The sequence below is a fragment of the Salmo salar genome, chromosome ssa05 (genome assembly GCF_905237065.1).
Source record: "Salmo salar chromosome ssa05, Ssal_v3.1, whole genome shotgun sequence".
NCBI lineage: Eukaryota > Metazoa > Chordata > Actinopteri > Salmoniformes > Salmonidae > Salmo > Salmo salar.
Genome location: NC_059446.1, coordinates 53,217,684 through 53,239,721, shown reverse-complemented (window position 1 = coordinate 53,239,721; position 22,038 = coordinate 53,217,684). Strand labels below are relative to the sequence as shown.

At 40.6% G+C, this 22,038-nt stretch overlaps 1 protein-coding gene across 1 annotated transcript in view; it reads right to left on the bottom strand.

Annotated features, from left to right (window-relative positions):
* The window catches only part of LOC106605119 (glutamate receptor ionotropic, kainate 3), a 120,792-nt gene extending 106,139 nt beyond the window's left edge, over positions 1 to 14,653 (bottom strand). The window contains exon 1 of the mRNA XM_045718370.1: positions 13,703 to 14,653. Coding sequence (XP_045574326.1) covers positions 13,703 to 13,817 — 115 coding nt within the window. The 5' untranslated portion in view covers positions 13,818 to 14,653. The remainder of the gene's footprint in view (positions 1 to 13,702) is intronic.
* Positions 14,654 to 22,038: the final 7,385 nt, after the last annotated feature.

Sequence of the window (22,038 nt, the reverse complement as noted above, 5' to 3'; positions counted from 1 at the left end):
TGTGCAGTTTTTTCTTACCTCCATCAACTCGTACAAATGAAGGTGTACAGAAGACTGGCAAGCCATGGGAAGGAAGGGAGGGGGGAATTCAAGGGATGGGAAAATCTGAAAATGGCAAGTAAATAACCGTTCATGGGGTTGAATATGACGGAAAGGTAGAGATTATTGGACAAAGAAGTGTGTGCCGCTGTTGGTGTCAAAGTTGTCTGGAATTGTCCCTACGATCCCAATGATTTGCAAAACACAATGCTGTCAGATCACATTCAGGCCCATGCACTGGACATAGTATTGACTGAGTGCTTAAGTTATTTCAACCCTCAAATGCGCATAAGACGATTGGAAACATGGGAAATGATTGAACGGTCATTAATTCCCTCACAACCGTCAGCGTGTAAGACCCTGTAATTGGTTTGAAAAATGTAAATGTATGGACGATAATCCAGTGAGAGGAGGAAGATATTCGGGTATTCGTAAAAGGGCAGGAGAGGGTAAGGGAAAGGCCATTGTCCCCATGCCGGGATTACAACAATGAGCACATGCTGAACAGGACTGCATCTCCAATTTGACTGGAATTGGAATAGAGAGTGAATTTATTATTATACCTTTACTTGAATGAAACCCCAAACAAAAGCTTATCTTTTCCTCCTAAAGGAACAAGAGTTTAAATGAGCGGTTGTTTCACCGCTCAAAGAATAAAATGAGGGAGGAGGAAGAGGAGGGAGGTTGTTAAGAGCGGAAAAGGAGCCCTTTCCTATCATCTTCATGTGAAATATGAAACAAAGGAAAAATTCATTAATAAATGAACAAAAGTCTAACATCCTGACAGCTTGATAAAGCCCAGTCTTTACAGTTGAACACTGTAGCGTTAGTCGGCAAAAGCCCATCATTGCAGGTAATATCTTCTCTGGTCCTCTCTTCTAAAGTTTGACAGTGGCTGGAGCAGCTCCCCGCTCTAATAGGCTCCACTCGGAACACACACAGTCTCTCTCTCACACACACACACACGCACAAATACACACACACACACACATTCTCAAATACACACAGTCACTCACAGCCACACATACACTGTGCTGGCTCTGTTATCTCCAGAGCGCTTGCTCTGTCTATTGACGGAGAACATGCACGCTCTGATCTCTCTGCTCAGCTCGTGCCAGCCGTCATTAACGGCTGCAGACAGAGGCTCACAAAGCCCCACTGATTGTACCCTTGCCTCCAAGAGTGCCCCGAATAGGAATAAAGCTTTTTCAATCACCCTTACGATCTCATGTGGTTCAATCAGTCAATTTGGTGTGAGCAAAACCGAGTATTCAAGTCTAACAATGGGCAATTGTGAATAGTCTTTTGAATCATGTTTACATGCTTACATGATTCAAACTTTGGATCAATCAATGAATTCTATACATAGCGTGTAATGTACAGGCCTAATATGTATATTTCCAGTTACTTTATCATTACTGCCCTGTTCAATTACCTAAAAAATGCATCCTTCCTTCCTACTTTCCTTGAAGTAATAACAAATTTGAAAGCTGTGTTGTCTAACCCGTACTTTACATATCAAACCTTGTCAGATCAGTGATTACTTCAACGAGTACGTTTACATGCACACTAATAACTTGATGGCTGTAGGCCAAGTACAGCATTAGTAATCTAAACACAATACTCTGCTTATCTTAATTAGAGTAAAGGTCATAATCGAAGTAAGCATACCGCTGATTAAAACAACCGGATATCTGAGCAATCTTTCAAATGATTAGGACATGTAAACACCTTAATTGGATTTCCAGTGGTGTACTGGATCTGTGCATGTTCTACACCAGTAGTGCAAGCCTCCCTCTTATGCGTGAGTGAAGAGAGTTCGGAAAAACTCAAAGTATGCATCATAGAAATCCAGGTAATGGCCAAAATAATGGAAACACTTGAGTAAATGAGGGATACAGTGTATTGAAAGCAGGTGCTTCCACACAGGTGTGGTTCCTGAGGTAGTTAAGCAATTAACATCCCATCATGCTTAGGGTCATGTATAACATTGCTGGGTAGGCCATTATTTAGGCTACCATGGCTATGCCCCTATAGGATGACAATGCCCCCATCCACAGGGCACGGGTGGTCACTGAATGGTTTGATGAGCATGAAAATGATGTAAATCATATGCCATGGCCGTCTCAGTCACCAGATCTTAACCCAATTGAACACTTATGGGAGACTCTGGAGTGGCGTCTGAGACAGCGTTTTCCACCACCGTCAACAAAACACCAAATTATGGAATTTCTCTTAGAAGAATGGTTTCGTATCCCTCCAATAGAGTTCCAGACACCTGTAGAATCTATGCCAAGGCGCATTGAAGCTGTTCTGACTCAACACTCTATTAAGACGCTTTATGTTGGTGTTTCCTTTATTTTGTCAGTTACCTATAGTTTTCACATACAAACATTATATGTCCGAACACAGAATCAAATAGGCTTCCCAAAAAATAAGATGGTCGGTATGGTAGAACGTTTATTTTGACTGACGATTTTCTGAATTTATCAAAGTCCCATCGGGTAGCTTGATTTCAGATGGGTCCATGTAAAAAGGATTATTAAGGAAATTGCTCATCTTGCAAAGCATGTAAATATTTTAATAGAACTATTATATTAATCTGAGTATTCACAATAATCGTATTATTGTGTTCATGTAAACAAACCCAATGAAGGGAAGAAGGAAGGATTCATTTGAAAAGTATTCAAACATGACTTACATTGCAGGTTGCTCTCCACAGAATGCCTATGTCTCCTTCAGGAATGGGCCTGTGCACATTTAAAGTAATTACTCCTTGAGACAGACAGAAGATCCATACGTGGACAGTGCAGAGAAAGCAAGTGCAGGGCATTAAACAAGCATTCATTCTGGGACGCCACCTGCGTGCCAATCATTTTAAGTGTGGCCTTTCTCTGTTGGTCATATATCACTGTACAACAATCAGACTGGTAATGTTGAGGGTCTCTTGTTCTCATAGGAGATACTGTACTTTGCAAAATGCCATACAATCTATAGTAGGTACAAGTATAATTTGGTTGAATGAAATCAAAATAATTTGTGAGATAAGCAATATGTGAACGGAAGTGACATAACTAATATTACATTTCACTATTTTGACATATATAATGACACCATGTTGGGATTATATGTAAATGTTTTCATGTTTCCAGGATGTAAGGGTGAAGTACAATACCAATCCCATGAAAAAGCAGAGGGTTTTCTGTATTACCACCAAAGGCAGCCTTACCCTCTCCTCAACCCTAATGTCTGACATTTAGAATAGATCACTTTAGACATTCAGGGTATTGCTGTTATTAAGCTGCAATGCTCCTGTACATTTCCGTAATATATTTTACCGTCTAGACATTGCATTGTCATAGAGGGCGGCTGTTAAGCTGCTATTTCCTGTGTTTATTTCCAATCCTAGAGGTCACTGATGCACCTCTCACCTCAATGTTCTTGGGCCTTAGCAGAATGACTCAGCAGTGCCTTTGACATTTCCCCATATTTCCCCTATTTCCAGTGTAATGAGCTCACTTGTGGACAGAGCTGCACATTTGCTATCCCTGGCTGACGTCATGTTTCAGATGGTATCAGGATGGCAGAAGGGACGATTGTATGAAAGGATTCCATACGCATATGACGACTATAATCTTAAAGATAATATGAAAAGGTAATGGTATGCTACAAAATAAGAGCAAGATCACCGCTCTGTTGTTTAGAAAATGCTGTCATAATGCTGTGCTGATAAACATTTACAATACATGTATAACTTAAGGGAAATATATATATATATATATATATATATATATATATATCACAAAGCACACAGAGGAAATACAAACAATGAGAACATTGCCATGCCAACATGACAACATCCCTGTCCTGTTACAGAATATTCTGCTAGGCCCGAATCATATACATACTGTATAAGAAAATACACAGAACAATAATTCCTTAGCTCTGAAATGATTAGCATAAACAAACCATGGACAAATATGACAAGCATTGTTTACTTCCGCCGTCAGAGTAATTAATACGTTGCAGATGTCTCGTTACATTTACATGTGATTGTTGTGACATCCTTCCGCTGAATCTTTCCATCTAAGCAAATAACAGTCGCTGATTAAAGACTATTGTTCCTCATGCAAATTGTATCATCTCAAGTTTACCCTTGATGTCGTGCACTTAGTTCACCGAATTAACCAGTTTCGAAATTGCTATTTTTTTAAATGCAGAATATAGATCATATTTCTCACTCTCTGTATATTGTGTGTACTGCAATATCAGGTTGAAGTTTAAAGGTTAAGGGCTGTTGTTCGTGAGATTGAATTTTCGACGCCTGACTGACTCCTGCTCTGCTGGACTTGTAGCCAGCGATTCAGTACTCATTTTCATCACATCTTCGAGCAATATGCAAACCACACTACTACTGATCAAATGAACAGTGACAGATTTTAGTACCAATGTCTATACGCCTCCAGTAAGCGATGCATTATGAATGCATGTATAACCTTTGTACTGTATATAGACTGAGCCATGATATGTACACTAAAATGCATTATACACAGATGGTTCATAGACAGTGTTACTGCACAACAAGGTTAATGTAACTACTAATCAAAGACCCAATTGTGGAGTCAAAACCCATGTCATGACAAAGTGGTTCACCAAAAAAGACTGGCAAGATAGAACAGAACTATAACACTGTGGAACCAAACACTACTATGAGTAACTGGAAACTGTTTCAGTTTTTATTTGACCTTTATTTAACTAGGCAAGTCAGTTAAGAACAAATTCTTGTTTACAATGACAGCCTACTGGGGAACAGTGAGTTAAATGCCTTGTTCAGGGGCAGAACGACAGATTTTTTTACCTTGTCAGCTCTGGTATTTGATCCAGCAATGTCTTAGTTACTGGCCCAATACTCTAACCACTAGGCTACCTGCCATGAACAAATCAGTCATATAAAAATACTGAGGAGAAAGTTGAGAGTGAAAAAATATATATTTGAGAAAAGCACAGCAGCGAAACTGCTCATTAACTCTCTTTGATAGAGAATTGATTTTGGAGAATAAGCGTGCTGATTAGACCGAGGACCAATCAAACACTTCATTCTTGATAAAAAAGGGCCGGCGTCATCCAATCACGTCGCAGATTGGCAGGCCCCTTGCTGACAACATAAGCTGCTATTACTATGACAGCCATCCCAGGCCTTCTAAGATTCTCGCTCACTTCTGTAGTGGTGACCTGAGGGAAGGGTACTGTTCTGAACCTTGGATGGAATGCCCTTCTGCTAATGCTATGATTCCTGCAAGCATCGCTAATAGCTTAGCTGATCTGCACCGACAATCTCAAGTCGCCCACTAACCTCCACTCCCCCATTTCAATTCCTCTCCCGTGCCTCCCCATCAATGATAATCTCCATCTCAAGTCCCATCTATCTTTGTCTGGGTACATGCAGAAGGGCAGCCCTTAAGTGATTCACAGCATATACTCTGTGGTTAACCATAGTGCACCCCGGGGACAGTCGGACAGTAGACGGTTAAACATTCCTTTAGACGGAGGAGGATACCCATGTTGTCTTATATAGCACACAGAGAGACCAGAGAGGGATCTTCAGGTGCTTTCACTGTGTTAACTAAATTGACAGTGCAGTAAACGTGGAAGCTCGAGAGGTATCCCTCCTGATATAGTTGCCGACTGTCGCCGCCGGGGAAAAAGGTGTGAGGCGGAATTGTCTTGAAGAGATCTCTGTTTCCCCAGAGTGATATCCATTCATTTGCAATGGTTTGGCCCAGGGAGGTTTGTCTTAGCACCCCCCCCCCCAACCCCCAAACCACCAGCTATGAAACCTCACACACAATGCAGGGAAGGAATCACACGACCAGACCTGACATTTGCAGCGCACCCATAACAATAAGGTGCCTGATAAAAAGGGCAGAATGAAAGCATTCCACGCCCTGTACATTGTACTAAGTCCCAGCTAAATAGGATTTGAACCCGTGCAGCCCACTGATACCTTCGGTGTCAAATCCTGATTACTATAAAGAGGAGGAGAAAAGGTCTCGCTATTGTAATGCCTGTGTAACAAGGGGTGTCTTAGAGCTGAGTAGTTACAATAGTATACACAGTCCGTGGACAGATAAGGCTGTATTTTTATAGAGAAGGCGGAGGAAACTGCTCCGTTGAATGCCATGCTATTTGAAAGGCGATGCAATAAAGGCTCTGTTTTTATCTCGCTTGGGGCAATGCACAAAAGAAGCTAGCATAGCAACGTGGCAGGTTTTAAAATTGGGATCAAAAGGTTCAAGCTAATTAACAAACTAAATAAGAGTCTCTCAAGCTGCGTCTGCTCTCCCCCTCCCTCTCCCTCCAGCGTGGAGGGAAAAATAATGGATGGGAGACCATAACGGTGTGTGCGTTTTGTGTGTGTTTCTGTGTGTATGCAGGTGTGGGATGGGAATGGAACGAGGATACCTAGTCAGTTGCACAACTGAATGCATTCAACTGAAATGTGACTTTCGCATTTAACTCAACCCCTCAGAGAGGTGCGGGGGGCTGCCTTAATCGACGTCCATGTCATCAGAGCCCAGGGAGCAGTTGTTGTTGTGGGTTAACTGTCTTGCTCAAGGGCAGAACGGCAGATCTTTCCACCTTGCCGGCTTGGGGATTCAGATCAGCGACTTTTCAGTTACTGGCCCAACACTCTACCTGCCACCCCTCTGTGAACACATCTTGGTGTGTGCATGTCGTGCTTGGGCGCATACATGGGTGCACCTTTACAAATCCAAAGAGAAATTGCTCCCCGCGCCGAAATGTAACAAATACCTGACAAATTTTCCACCAACAAGATCGGTTCCAATTAACCATGCTATAGAGCTCCATGACCCACAAAATAAAATGGCTGTCAAATCCAGGAAAGCACACGTCCGGCTGCTATAATGACATTTAGTCCCAGGAGGCTGCTGGGGAGAGACAGGGAGATGGTTAACTGACTTTATCAGGTAAAATAAAATAAAATGGTGTTTCACTTTGTGTCTCTGTATGACCTCTTTTTGACCTTGTCAACGTTTTCATAAGGCATTATATTAAACCTTTCCTGTTATTGTCTTTCATTAGAATTTCATTAAATTATGTCAAAATAGTGACACCTATATTACTTATATGTCACTTAGGCTGACATATGTCTGGATTCATAACACGTAACACATGAATGTGACAATTCCTAACTGTAGCCTTATTTTTCCAGTATATTGCCTGGAGTGTTTGCTTGTTTGCAGGGTAACATGTTGTCTCCTACGGAGCAGAAACAGTGTGTCCTGCTGACAGCGGAGGATTGGAAACAACACATTCTGAGACAGGGCCCTCTCCTGAACAAAATGAACATCTGCCGTTTCTCATCAGCTATATTGAAGCTAATGACGGGCCGCAAGTGTGCTGACAGTGAATGGAATTGGATTGTGTACAAGAGCCCCTGTGAGACCAGACATATGTTCTGGAGTGTGTTTGTGGATGGAGTTTTTGTGAGTGTGCGTTTATGTGTATTAGTTGAAGTGTCACTATGGGTGTAGTAGTAGTAGTAGTAGTAGGGAGGGAGAGGGAGAGAGAAGCCCGCTGGCATGAGTTATTAAGTGAAGACATTGTGTATATTGTGCCTGTATGAGCGAGTGAAGTGTGTTTTTGACAGGTAGAATAACTGTTGTATCCTTCTTCCCTTTCAATCTCCTTCTCTGTCTCTGCGTCGCTAACAGGGACCACTGCATCACACACATCAAAGGAGCCCACTCTCGCTGGTAACAATTGTACCGTGACCTCTCCCAGTCTTTGTTCGTATGCACCGCAACAACTCCCAGGCTGCTAACCTAGCGCTCTGCCAAGAGGATTCTCCCTGCTTGCCGCCTCCTCTTCTGTCTAAGGACAGATTAAATTCACATAAATTAAATATTCGTTTTCCACTCTGGCAATTGATGGCCATCTTAATTTCGCACAACTGTTGATGTGTTCACATCTTGCTGTTGCCTTTCTTTATCTAACACCACTATTTCTCTCTCTTTCTCTCTTCTTTCTGTTGTCGGGATTCTTTTGCACGTGGCCTTGAGTTCAACTTTTGTATAAATAGAAGCGAAGTACTATACAACGGCCTTTTTCACAACCTCTTGAAATATTTGCGAGTCATTTAAAATGAGAAGTTTGCATGAACCCCGGTGAGGAGGATCTAGGCAAGTGTGTGTATGTTTGTGTGTATGTGAGTGAGTGAGTGAGTGAGTGAGTGAGTGAGTGAGTGAGTGAGTGAGTGAGTGAGTGAGTGAGTGAGTGAGTGAGTGAGTGAGTGAGTGAGTGAGTGAGAGAGACAGAGAGAACGGAGAGTGCTCTCCTTCTTGCCTGCATTCAGCTAATCACGTGAAGAACATTTTCTGGTTGGGAGGGATAAAGACCAGCCTCTGAAGTGACTCGTCGTGTTTGGAGAATTTCAACCGATCAGCAGCTAGCGAACGCAGCTCTAATTCTCCTCACAGAAGTGTGGCTTTGGAACAGTCACAATGCATACAGCAGCAAATACATCTTGAGACTTCTCGACTGTTATTTCACACACAAAATGTATTTAGGTAGTGTTTTCCCCAAAGCATAAATTACATTTGGGGAGACAAAATGAAAACGCAGACACCGGCTGTTTGAGGAGGAGGGGCAAAAGGGGAGCAAAAGAAATTAAAGTGATGTCATATCATGAGGAAGATTGATTGACTGGCCATGATGAAGTATTAGATACAGTAGATAAAGTAATTGAATATTCAATACATCCATGTCTGACACTTAAAAGCAGCATTAAGAAATAAAAGAGACAAGAGACTATAAATTAGTTTAATCAATCTTCTGCCTACAACTAAAATGAAATAAGCATAACTATAAGTATCTATTAAATGGTTTGTGGGCTGGTTTGTAATTTCATTGGTTCTCAGCATAAGCATTGGCTGCTCTATGACAGTGAGGCATGAGAGTGAGCCATCCATTATATATATAATCATTACCATTGTTCTAAGCTATTGAAAAATTAATATGTTCCTTTACCTACTGTTCAGGTATTTATATAGTTGCATTGCATCACTTAGCTTTCAGTAACTTCCCTCTAAACATGTCATTTTACATTCTAAAATGGGTACTATAGCCAACCTCATGTCAAATTAAGTATGCTCAAAGCTCAGTGGTTGGCTGAATTTGTTACATAACCATTGGCATCCATTGAAGTTGGCATAACTTAAAGACGAAGTCCGGGATCTTAAGCATAACAACATATTGTACGAATTGGATTCATCACATATCATACAAATTGGTAGTATATGTATATATATATATATCCATTTTTATATATCCATTTTGTTTGATGTACTATATATATATATGTACTATATATATATATATGTATGTATATTATTATTTAAAAAATTCAGGATGTAACATCAAACAAAATGGATGACGTAGTACACAATTGGATGACGTAGTACACAATTGGATGACGTAGTACGTAAGAAACGAGGACTCATTCTGGCTCATGAGCACCACTTTCAAAGCTACTGGTTGACATTATACAATTGTTATACAATTTTATTTCTCGTGTTAACAATAAATGATTGAGGTTCGATACCGATATAACATAGGGACAAAATTGAGTGGTTTGCTTCCAAAAAGTGGGCCGCAACTGGGTAAGTCGAGTTGTTCACCTAATGGTGCTACGATGCTTCGAGATTCGTACTTTTAATTTGCGCTTTGTTTTACCCACATCATTTTTACCACAAGGACAAGTTATAAGATAAATACAGTACATGCCTTAGTGGAGCACGTGATAACACCTTTGATTGGGATCTACACTTGTAGTAGGCGCAAACAGAAGTTGTGCAGGGATATTTTGGGGTGGTAAATCAGAGTTTACCAATTGATCTCTGAGAATCTCTCGCGAGAATACGACCAAGGGAGGGTCCGAAAACACATTGCCGATACTGTCATCGGATCTTAGAATGTGCCATTGTTTGTGAACAAATCCCTTAATTTGTTCCGAGCACTTTGAATAGCGGGTAGTTAGAACGCAAGAACGCTTCTTTTTGCGAGACTGTCCTTGAAAGAGATCATGTCTCGATTTGTTTTGAATTTTCTCAATGGCATGCTATAGAGATACAGACACTAGGCTGTTGGTCAAGTCTCTGACAAAGCACATGCAAATGCCTGAATTCATGGCTATTGTACAGTATTGCACCGTTTAACAAGGTCCATGTTTCCACGTATGACTGAGAGAATCAATTGAATCATGAGCACCGGTAGAAACAATCAATCGGTGACTGAGCTTCACTGATTACAAGCTAAAACCAGACCTCATTGTCAACCAGGGTAGCCTAGCAAAAATATACTAAAATCACTCTATCCTATACATTATCTATGTACCATAGAAATGATGGTATGAACACTAGTTGTTTAGCAGGGTAAATACAAGAAAAAAGAGAAGAGGGAGGACGCTGAAGGTTAGGAGGAATAAAATAGGCCTAGATATAGTAGAAAGAGTATTTTCTCTTTTCTTCCCTCAGACGTTTACAGGCCTGCAGAAGGAGTGCGATTGACCATCTGGCCCTCAGTATGGAGCTATGCACTGTAAAAACACTCAAATCAATGGAAACAACTCCACCTTGGATGCCCACCATTACACAGATGGTGTACTTGGAGAGAACTGCTTAGGCTTCCTAACGAAGAGCAGACACTGCACAGACAGAACACCCCACGCCACTGGCCCGCCACCCCGACCCACTTCCAGTGAATGTTGCTTGCTTGTTTGGTATTGTAACGTATTGTTCAATGCTGGCCGGCGACCATGAACTACAACAGGGCCCTCTGGTGGTCTGTTGATAAATGGCTTTGACCCGGAGTTTGAGTGTGTGAATAGTATACTCGGACACAAGCACAACACACATTCACACACACACTCACACACATACTCACGGATACACAGCGGAGTCGTTTCAACTAAACCTAGGGTATGGCAAGCTAAATGAATTGACTCCAGCCATTATCACCGTGTTGTTGTAGTTTCACTCACCTCAGTCAATCGGGGACTTAACACTCTACAAACAAGTTATACAAGAATTCACTGCTACGCACAAGGATTAAAACTCTAGTTTAGTTTCATGTCAAGTCAAACAGCAGTTACCTAGCCAAAGCCATCTACTACAGCCATCTTTACGCGCTGTTCCCTGAAGCTGCATTGATGCGCTCTCCATAACTCCAGCCAGCCAGGCTACTACATGGTCCTAAAGTCAACCCTCTAATATCACTAAACTGCATTTGGATTTTAAGAGTTGGAATGATTGGAATGATTTCAGGGTTGGAATGATTTTAGTAGCCTATTTTTAATTGTTGATGTTGAGATAGGTTATGGAGTCTGCCAATTGACACCCCTTACGCACATATAGTCTAGGCCTAGTATAACATGTACCATGTACCATGTACCATGCGATGATGCCCATAGACAAACATACAGTAAACATACAGTAGATTACGTGCAGACAGACATACAAACCCATTAAAAGGCACTCAGAAATGAACTTAAAAATGAAGGCTTACACAGAGACAGTGTTATTGACATAGATGTCACTATATTATTACTGTATAAAATATGCCTAAGAAGTACAGTATACACAACTCGCTCACACACATTCAGACTGTACACGTAGACACATGTTCACGCTTTTCATTTTTCTGTTCTAAAGCATTTGTATGTTTTTGTTAATGTGGACATCAACTCAAATTCAGCACATATGCTTGGCACACATCCTTCTCATCTGCCTTTTGTCAAAAGCCTAACTCACGGATACAGAACTGCACCTGCACTAGAAGAAAAATACAAATGATATTCACAAAACAAATTGCAATAATGCAGCTGTAGCACTTGTCAAGGTACATTTGTCTCAGCTCTGTGGCATTTCAACAACAAGACCTGTCACAGGCTATTTTCAGACTCCATTGAATGTGCTGCGGTAATAGAAAAAAAAGGTTATTTTGGCAAAATTCTAAAATGTGCATCACTAAAACAAAGCAGACTCTACGCAGCATCTAAGAAATCACAACTCTCCACAACAATGTCATAGCTGTTCACAATGCTGCAGTCAATCATCAAGACATGACCAGCCAGAATAAAAGATGACAAACCACATCTGTAATACTCAATACCATGCATAGTTTTCTAGTGAGGCATCATGGTTTGGCTTGCTCTCAATATTTTTCTAATAATTTGTATAGGAAAATATACATATATAGGCTACTCATTTCAACTACCAGAAAGCAACATTTACTTATCCAAATGTGTACTGTATGGCCTATATGACTGTCTTAGTGGTTCTTTGTTGACAGGTTAAAAACTAGACTATGGTGTAGCCTAATAACTATGTAATAACATGTATTTTACTGTAAGACATAGGGCTGCCTCTTCTTTAAAAACAAATGGACTGGATTTGGGAAAAATAGATTATACCCCATGTTTTTCACTATCTTACATAATGACTGGTTAGGGTATCTGTTAAGACAAAATATTCACATTTGTACAGGGCCCTATCATATCTCTCTCCATCGTTTAAATTGAGCCTTCTAAAGCTACGTTAATGCTACGCTAATGCCATTTTGAGTAATTGTCCTGCATGGCACCGAGCCACTTGTCAAAAGCGATTTGCCTTGGGACAAAAACGTATTGATCTTCATTCTGTCCCTCTCTCCTCGCGGCACAAAACGTTTCATCGTATCGCCGCGCTCAGAATGAGAATTCTCACATTGTTTTACTTGGAGTGATTCCAAAAGACAGCGGCAGCATCACGTGCTCACTTGTGTCATCACACTAACGGTAAAGAAAGGGGGAAAGATTGTGAAAAAAAGGCACTAGAGATCAACGCAGGAGTTGCTTACAAACTTCCTTCACTCCATAGGCCTACGCGTCATGCGGCTGTCCAAGGCAGGCGACACCTGTGCCGTCTTAGCACACGGGGCCCCTTAATATGTGTTGTTGTTCCTTATTTGCCCTCTTAAGTACAATACGATGTTTGGGTTGTGCATACGTATATTGTATTGCTATGCAAACTTTCTCTACTTTTTCAAACATTTTTAAGCATGTCAACCTTCTCCAAAATGAATAACTGAAGTGAGATGAAGACGAATCATGTGTATTGATGTAGGATGTATTTATAACCCATCGACAATATCGATTGCCACATGATAACCACATAGGGAACATATAGTAGACTATCAGAAAATAATGGCGTTGAAAAACAAACAAGCATGGGTAGTGGTCATTTTTACACATATCGGCTACAATGTGGTTGAATCGAAGCCTCCTGGCATGAAGTCACAATAGTTGCACAGCATTTAATCCAATGTATCACTGTCATATAAACTACTGTGGGCTCCAGTATCTGTAAAATTGTTTTAGATGCACACAATCATCTGATAAGCATACCTTTGAAAATAGCGTAACATATATATATTTTATAGATGAAGGGCAAGACCGTTACTCAGAAAACCACAGATGCTGCACAAGCACAGATAGAGACCCTCACTTTCCTAAATAGATAGGATTTCCACTCCAAGAACAATACAGATTCTTTACCTATAGCCGGTCTATATTACACATAAATAGACAATTAATAACACTTACCTATTCGAATGACATGAGGCATCCCACAAGAGTACTGAATCCAAAAGAGACATAGAATGGCCGATGTCCAGTATTCCAAAATCGAACTCCGGGCAGACAACCAAGTGTTTCGCATGATTGTAAAGTCGTGTGATCCACTTTTTAAGATTCCAAAGTCGCTTCAGTGTTGCTCATCAAATTTGAATTCGACGGAGTCATATGTGGGTTTGTGTGTCTGCGACAAATGCGCTCTCATTGTACTTGGTGCAACATTCTCCCAGTTTTTTTCACTCTCAAGGCTTTGAACGGCTTGTCAAGATTATACCCCAGAGTTACACACAGGCGGATCAGTGTTACACCTGCGAATGCTGGCTGCTACAATTAGCCTGCACGAGTCTGTATCCCTTCCCCTCCTACGGTTGATGCTATTTGTCTGCTGGCTCGAGAACAACCGAGGTGGATTCCCGTACAAATGCGGAAGGGAACTGCGCCTGCGGTACTTTTGGTCGCCTCCAACGATGCTCTGACCGGTGTTAGCCACAAGAAGCCTTGAAAACCTGTTTCTTAATAAGTTTCTTCAGAATTCATGCAAGTTCATTACATATTTCAAATATATAAAATATCAGTGCTGATTTGAAATATTAAATTTGTCAAAAATGTAGGTATAGCCAAATAGCAGTTATTATCATGATGATTATTGTCTAAATGGTAATTAATGTTCATCTAGAAAAAATATTCGAAAGGTTTAAGAAAAGCTTCTTCGTGATGCAGTAGTCGTTGCTCTGTTTTTCTCGTAGCGCAGTGAAGGAATAGCCTCTTGGCTTCAAGTTTTAGAAAAATCAATAACAAAAAATCCGTGCACGACCAGAATGGCTTTTTAAAAATTGAATGCTTGTTCAACTCGCAACCTGTGCGTGGTTGGACAGATTCACTGGTGATGATGTTTTTTGGTACTGAGCAAAGCTTCGGTTGTGGGAGCGAGCGCCACCACCCTTATTCAAAAGTGCCACTAGAGGCACTTGAATCATTAGGCATAAATCACAATATGTCCATGAAACATTTTACACGTGAGATTATACCACCAGATTACCTAATGTTCAATTATTACTTATTTCTACTTATTTTACATCTATGTGTTGATGGTGCACTTTTTGGTTAGATTAATGCTCCCTAAAAAACTGTTGAAATGTTCAGCATAAATAACTTGTTTGTCAAAAATAATCAATGGTGCATTGCTTCAAATGCATATTCTGCCAATTCTACCTAAACAATTGCAATGATACACACTACAAAAGGTTCCCCTTTTAATCTAACAGTGTATAGTCTACCCATCCCACTGAGTCATTTGGAAAGAATAGGCTGCTCAAATGTAAAGTCGTCTCTAAGGTAAAAAAAGTGCAGCCATGTCCTCACTCCTTTCAGGCCTAATCAACATGTTTAAAGACAAAAAAAGACTGAACAAATGTAGCAGGAAACGATTGAACGGGTTGAAATGTGTATTTACATGTTGGAAAATAATAGTCTGGCAGTGGGGCGTGGGCTATTGACAAAGCAGACTGCTCATCACGGTTATTTGGAGAGCTATGTCTGTGTCAATGAGTACATTAAACTCACATAACTGCTTAGTGCCTTTCTGTCTGTCAATTTGTCATGCTTTATATGGAGCCGTCAGTCGCAAGACGGTGGGTGAAACATGATTGCAATCGCATAGAGAGTGTGCCACCGCCTGCAGTGCACAGCCCCTCTCTCCGCCACTTCCTCTCTGCTGTAGTGACTGTGTGGAAGTATCAAGTCACATCACACGCGTATTAATCTACTCGGTGGTACACAGTACTGTATTACTTACTGCCATGAAGCATTCCAGTGAAAACGTACATTCATGTATCAGTTTGTCCCTTGTTAGAAATTGAATTTATATTTTAATGAAGGAAAGGCTGAGAGTGAAATGTTTGTATCTCTAGACTGAGTCTCTACCTCTATCCCTGCACTTGGTTTTTATATTGAAATATAAAGGGATTTAAAAGATCATGTTGAAGATACTCAGTCTAAAGATGGTGAAATGGCGATCTAGTCTTAATGAGCTTATGAATGCACTGATGGGAGAATGGCTTGGCCCATTGGTTTTATATTCCTATTTTAAATGGGGGGGGGGGACTGCTTGTTTCAGAGGGCATGCGAGCTAAAATAACTATAACTGTCTCTGCCACTGCATATTCATGTCTTGAGGAGCAGACCCTTGGCACAATAAAAGGACTATCAATGTGAGTTATGTGGCCCTGCTCTCGCATTATCAAGATTAATTGACTGCTGCTATTTCAAATACAAAATGTACACCGCTTCAGAAAACAAGACATTCTGGGGGTCTGGGGGTGCCCTCTATAGAGAGCCTTGTGGTAGTGCTCACCATCACCCAGACTGATCAATGGATCTGATCGATGACAATGAATCAATGGTCAGACGGGTGTGTCATCACCCAAGATGTGGTGGGATGCTATGGGAAGCTATGGGTTGCTATGGGACACACGCAAGCTATCGCATAGATAGACCTGGGTTCAAAAACTATTTGAAATCATGTCAAATATTTGAGCTGAGCTTGATTGAGCTTGCCTGTGGCAATGGAATCAATATAAAAGTCTCAAAAGAGTAAACCCCGCCCACCTGGCACCCTAAAGCAAAACCTCAAAGTATTTGGAATACTTCAAATATATGAACCCAGGTCTGCAATCACAATCACCCAGTCACGCAGCACTCCTCCCCTGACAAGATGTACAGTTGAAGTCGGAAGTTTACATATACTTAGGTTGGAGTCATTAATTAAAACTCATTTTTCAACCACTCACAATTTCTTGTTAACAAACTATAGTTTTGGCAAGTTGGATAGGACATCTACTTTGAGCAATGACACACGTCATTTTTCCAACAATTGTTTACAGACAGATTATTTCACTTATAATTGACTGTATCACAATTCCAGTGGGTCAGAAGATTCCTGTGCCTTTAAACAGCTTGGACATTTCCAGAAAATGATGTCATGGCTTTAGAAGCTTCTGATAGCCTAATTGACATCATTTGAGTCAATTGGAGGTGTACCTGTGGATGTATTTCAAGGCCTACCTTCAAACTCAGTGCTTCTTTGCTTGACATCATTGGAAAATCAAAAGAAATCAAGACCTACAAAAAAATTGTAGACCTCCAGAAGTCTGCTTCGTCCTTGGGAGCAATTTCATACACCTGAAGGTACCATGTGCATCTGTACAAACAATATTACGCAACCATAAACACCATGGGACCACGCAGCCGTCATACCGCTCAGGAAGGAGACGCGTTCTGTCTCCTAGAGATGAACGTACTTTGGTGCGGAAAGTGCAAATCAATCCCAGAACAACAGCAAAGGACCTTGTGATGATGCTGGAGGAAACAGGTACAAAAGTATCTATATCCACAGTAAAACGAGTCCTATATCGACATAACATAAAAGGTTATGCAAGGAAGAAGCCACTGCTGCAAAACTGCCATAAAAAAGCCAGACTATGGTTTGCAACTGCACATGGGGACAAAGATTGTACTTTTTGGAGAAATGTCCTCTGGTCTGATGAAACAAAAATAGAACTGTTTGGCTATAATGACCATCGTTATGTTTGGAGGAAAAAGGGGGACGCTTGCAAGCCGAAGAACACCATCCCAACCGGGAAGCACGGGGGTGGCAGCATCATGTTGTGGGGGTGCTTTGCTGCAGGAGGACTGGTGCACTTCACAACATAGATGGCATCATGAGGAAGGAAAGTTATGTGGATATATTGAAGCAACATCTCCAGACATCAGTCAGGAAGTTAAAGCTTGGTCGCAAATGGGTCTTCCAAATGGACAATGACCCCAAGCATACTTCCAAAGTTGTGGCAGCATGGCTTAAGGACAACAAAGTCAAGGTATTGGAGTGGCCATCACAAAGCCCTGACCTCAATCCTATAGGAGATTTGTGGGCAGAACTGAAAAAGCGTGTGCGAGCAAGGAGGCCTACAAACCTGACTCAGTTACACCAGCTCTGTCAGGAGGAATGGGCCACAATTCACCCAAGTTATTGTGGGAAGCTTGTGGAAGGCTACCCGAAATGTTTGACCCAAGTTAAACAATTTAAAGGCAATGCTACCAAATACTAATTGAGTGTATGTAAACATGGAATTTTTACTGGGATTAAATGGCAGGAATTGTGAAACTGAGTTTAAATGTATTTGGCTAAGGTGTATGTAAACTTCCGACTTCAACTGTAAGTCCTTCTCTGTAACACAAAGAGGTGAATATAATGCTAAATAAATATTGTCAAATAGTTTGTTGAATATAACAGGAGTGGAAATTTAAATGACAGCGGATGCTCATATTATTCCATGCTGGGTTAATAACTACTTCTCTGATGGCACCCCCTGATTCTCGCTCTCTGTATGAGGTATTATCCAGAATAAGGAAAGGGGCATTACTCAATTCTGTTCTAAACATGAATGGCCTTCTGGCAAACGTAATACAACATTGGAAAAAGTAAAAGGGTTGTAAAAAGGTGGTAAAACATTAAAACACTAGTGAATATTGGTTTACAAAGTCATTTTGGGGATAGTTTATTTGGTAGTCTTCACTTGGATGTATACCTGGTATAACCAATTATTTATTTATACACTACATGACTGACAGAGGGAGCTGTTTTGAAGCACTTCGTAAAAAATATTTTGTTTTGCCATTTTGCCATTTTTTATTTGTTATTCTATTACAGACACCTTAACGCATACTTTGAAATTATATTTTGTTAGCTAAACAAACATTTAAAATGTTCCTTAAAGTATAATTTTTGGAAAGTTCTAATGTTGCTGTCCCCACTACAACAAAAAGTAATTAAATACATAGAATTTTGTCCTTGAAACATTTAATTGAAATACTGTAGAATTCCATTCATTCCTATGGAGGACTGCTTCTTCTGGGTAGTGCCAATATGGCAGACTGGTGGCTTCAAACCCTCTCATTGGCCAATACATAGCATCAACAATCCAGAGTTTATATACATCATTGGTTATAATGTAAGTATTTTTTAAATATGTGAACGAGGGGTTGGTGTTTTGGTCAGAATCTGTATGAACACTACTGCTGTGGTGTTACTGGGCAGCCTATATGACTACCTTATAGGCTACCTTATATGACCAAAAATCATTACACATCGACCAAGCAGTAAATTAAAAGATAATTCAACCTAACAGCTGTTAAGTCACACGTTCAGATATGACGACAGTTTGAGTGTGCTTCTGTCCTGGTGAAATGATTGCCTTCGCATTTACAAGCTAGCAGACTTTTGCGATCAATGACTTGTCTGGAGAGTCAGTCATAGCTAATGGTTCAGAAAACACCAAGTTCCCCCTGTAAAACTAGAAACATCGAGAAGTGTTCCACTTAGTTGACTGGATTGATCAGCTCTTTTTTTTTGAGTGACGGTAACAGAATAGAAAGACAAGATCAATGCTTCTCCCAAGGCGCCTTTCAGTGGCTGCTTATAACGAAGGCCTGGGATTGGCTAGGACGAGATGTGCAATCCACAGTGTTAGATTGTTCATAATTATTTTGATAAATTGCTGTGCTGCTATTGAGCTGCAAAAATGAATCATGTGAAACATTTGTTCTCATTGATTTTCATTCTCTCTTTAAGAAGATTATAAAAGGCATCTCCACCAGGCAGAAGATAATGTTGGAGATCGAACATCTCCCTACAACAAAAGGTGAATAGGAACCCGGCTTTCAGAAAGACTACAGTCTAGTATGGTTATGAATTGGGTGTCAGGTTTTTCGAGTGTCTCCTTTGAAATAAACCACTTCTTTGACAAAGCTTTGAATGGTGTTGTGAAATTGTTTAAAATACAATCATATGATTGGTTTCATCAAATGCAACAAAATGTACTTTCCAGACTGTAAATGGAAATTGTTTGGGCCCAAAGAAAATTTAAATGAGATTCAAACAAAAATTTTTAAAATATTAAAAAAGTTATGGGCTGCAAATTCAAAAGTATGTTTAGCCTGATTGATATGGTAATTTCTTTGCATACTGTGGCAATGTAATGTAGCGAACTTAACTCAACACCAAGCAACCTTGTCAAGAGGTTTGGATCTCTTCCCGTAACGGCTAAAGTCTTGGGTTGACAGACGCTGGACCCTGGTTTCTAAGGGATATACGAATAAACTGCATTATGGACAGACATTTAGACCGTGTTACTTCTATGTCGTTCTATACATCTTGATAAAGGCCTTGTCTCCCCTATCCCTCCTCTCAGAACTTATTTTCCAATGCATGTTGAGGAGGTGGTAAGGAGAGAGGATGTGAGGAATATAGAACAAAAATAATTGAGAAAGGGCCCAGTGTCTCCCTCCAGACCTTTTCAATCATTTCTCACCCTATGTCTGTCCTGGTCAAAAATATAATTTTATAGTCTACATTGTTTAGCATGGTCACACTGAACCACAAATAATTGTACTTCACCTCCCTAACACATACTGTAAGCCTGTCAACGCTGTGTGTTTGTGGCGACTCCATCACCCTGCCATAACGTCCATGCCGCTTTAATGGGCAGACAGATAATTAAATGTTGATTTACTCTCTTCAACTTTACTAAAGCAATATCGCCCTACTGCTTTGCTCACTGTTGACAGATTGAACTCTGGCCGTGGCCTAGTAGCGTATGATTCAAGGCAACGTGCCATCTGCAGATGAGGTTATGAGGAATTGGCAAAATTCTGGCTCTGATCACAACGTTTATATACTGTGGGCTCAGGCCCGTTCTGGCTCTGAGCTGGAGACTGAGTTGAAGATCTATGTGGTGCGCCTGACATTTGTTGTGCCGTGGCGGGAGGGCAGACAATCACTGGCCTGATCATTCATCCAGACAGTCTGGGAGATGGGAAATTAATGCTGCGAGGGTTTCAATCCAAAAAGTCATAGATGAGAATCCCGATTTCAGTACGATATCCAAACGTACCAGTAGCATAGCTTCAAGACATGATGAGGCCATGTTTGCTGTGCAAGAGCTGACACCAGTGACCTACAAACTCATTGATTAGTTTCTCAAATTATGTATTTCTACCACTGGTTTCCTCACGGTGATTACATTACATGAAATGTAATGTCAGGTCATTGGTAAAATAGCAGCATGTGTGCCACACAAGGACCTATGGTCGGATTGCATGAAAAGGACACTTGAGAGGGACGGTTGGCGACCTTGTCGAGATTAATCAAGGAGCAATTCATTATCTCAGAGAACTCCCTTGACTGAAATGTACTTGACCCTGGACTGCAACGAAGTGCTTCCGAGAGGGAGCAAATGTCCACAAAGGTCAGAGATCAAATGTTGTCCTGACCTACACTCAGGGTTGTCATCAGAGAGCGATTTGAAAAAAACATAATGCGCTGTTTAACCTATGCTGATAAAATCTAATTTGCATACTTAATTAGCATGTGGAACTCAAGACCTCCTTCATCCTCAGCATTGTCTTGCAGCGCACTCCGCAATTCTCACAACAGTCGGTGAAGTGCCACTTTTTTGCCAACTCAATACTTGTAATCCAACTTCCACCAAACACTTACAATGAAAGGCACATTTCAACCTTTTAAATGGAGGCTTGCTGCAAACATGTAGCAACATCAGTTACAGAGAAGTTGTTACAGAGATGTTGCTACATGTATGAAGCATTATGTATCCCTCTTAGCCAAAGTCAAATTCAACTCCACTACCTACACTTATGTTTCTTGTTTGCATGTTATGGAGCGTATGCAAATAGTTCATATCCATACATGTTGAAAGGGCTCGACATTAAAGCAAATGGCTAATACATGTAGCTAATGAGGCCGTCATTGTAAGTAGGAATTTGCTGTCAACTGACTTGTCAAGTTAAATAAAGGTAAAAAAATAAAAATAATGACTGTTTTCACTTTGATCATTACACATTGTACATGCCACCAGTAGAACACATTTTCAGAATAATGTGTTGATTATCTCGATGGGGTTCATACTATGCTAGAAATGTTATGAGACATTTGGACTGTATCATAAACATGCCTAGCTAGCTAATACACCACCAGTCAAAAAACCTAATGCTTTGTTTGGGGAGGTTATCTATATTCCTATAATTCCCCACTCAGTGTCTGTCAGTGACCGAAAGGGAGACACGTCGATGACAGCGACTGTCCGATTAGCTGCTACGTCGGCTAATATTGCACCGGCAGTTTAAAAGGCCAGGCATTGTTGTTGTTTACACTGTGTTTGCCCATCATTAGGCTGGCAATGCTCACTGCTGCCTACTCCTTTAATATTAATTACATTTGATATACATATCAT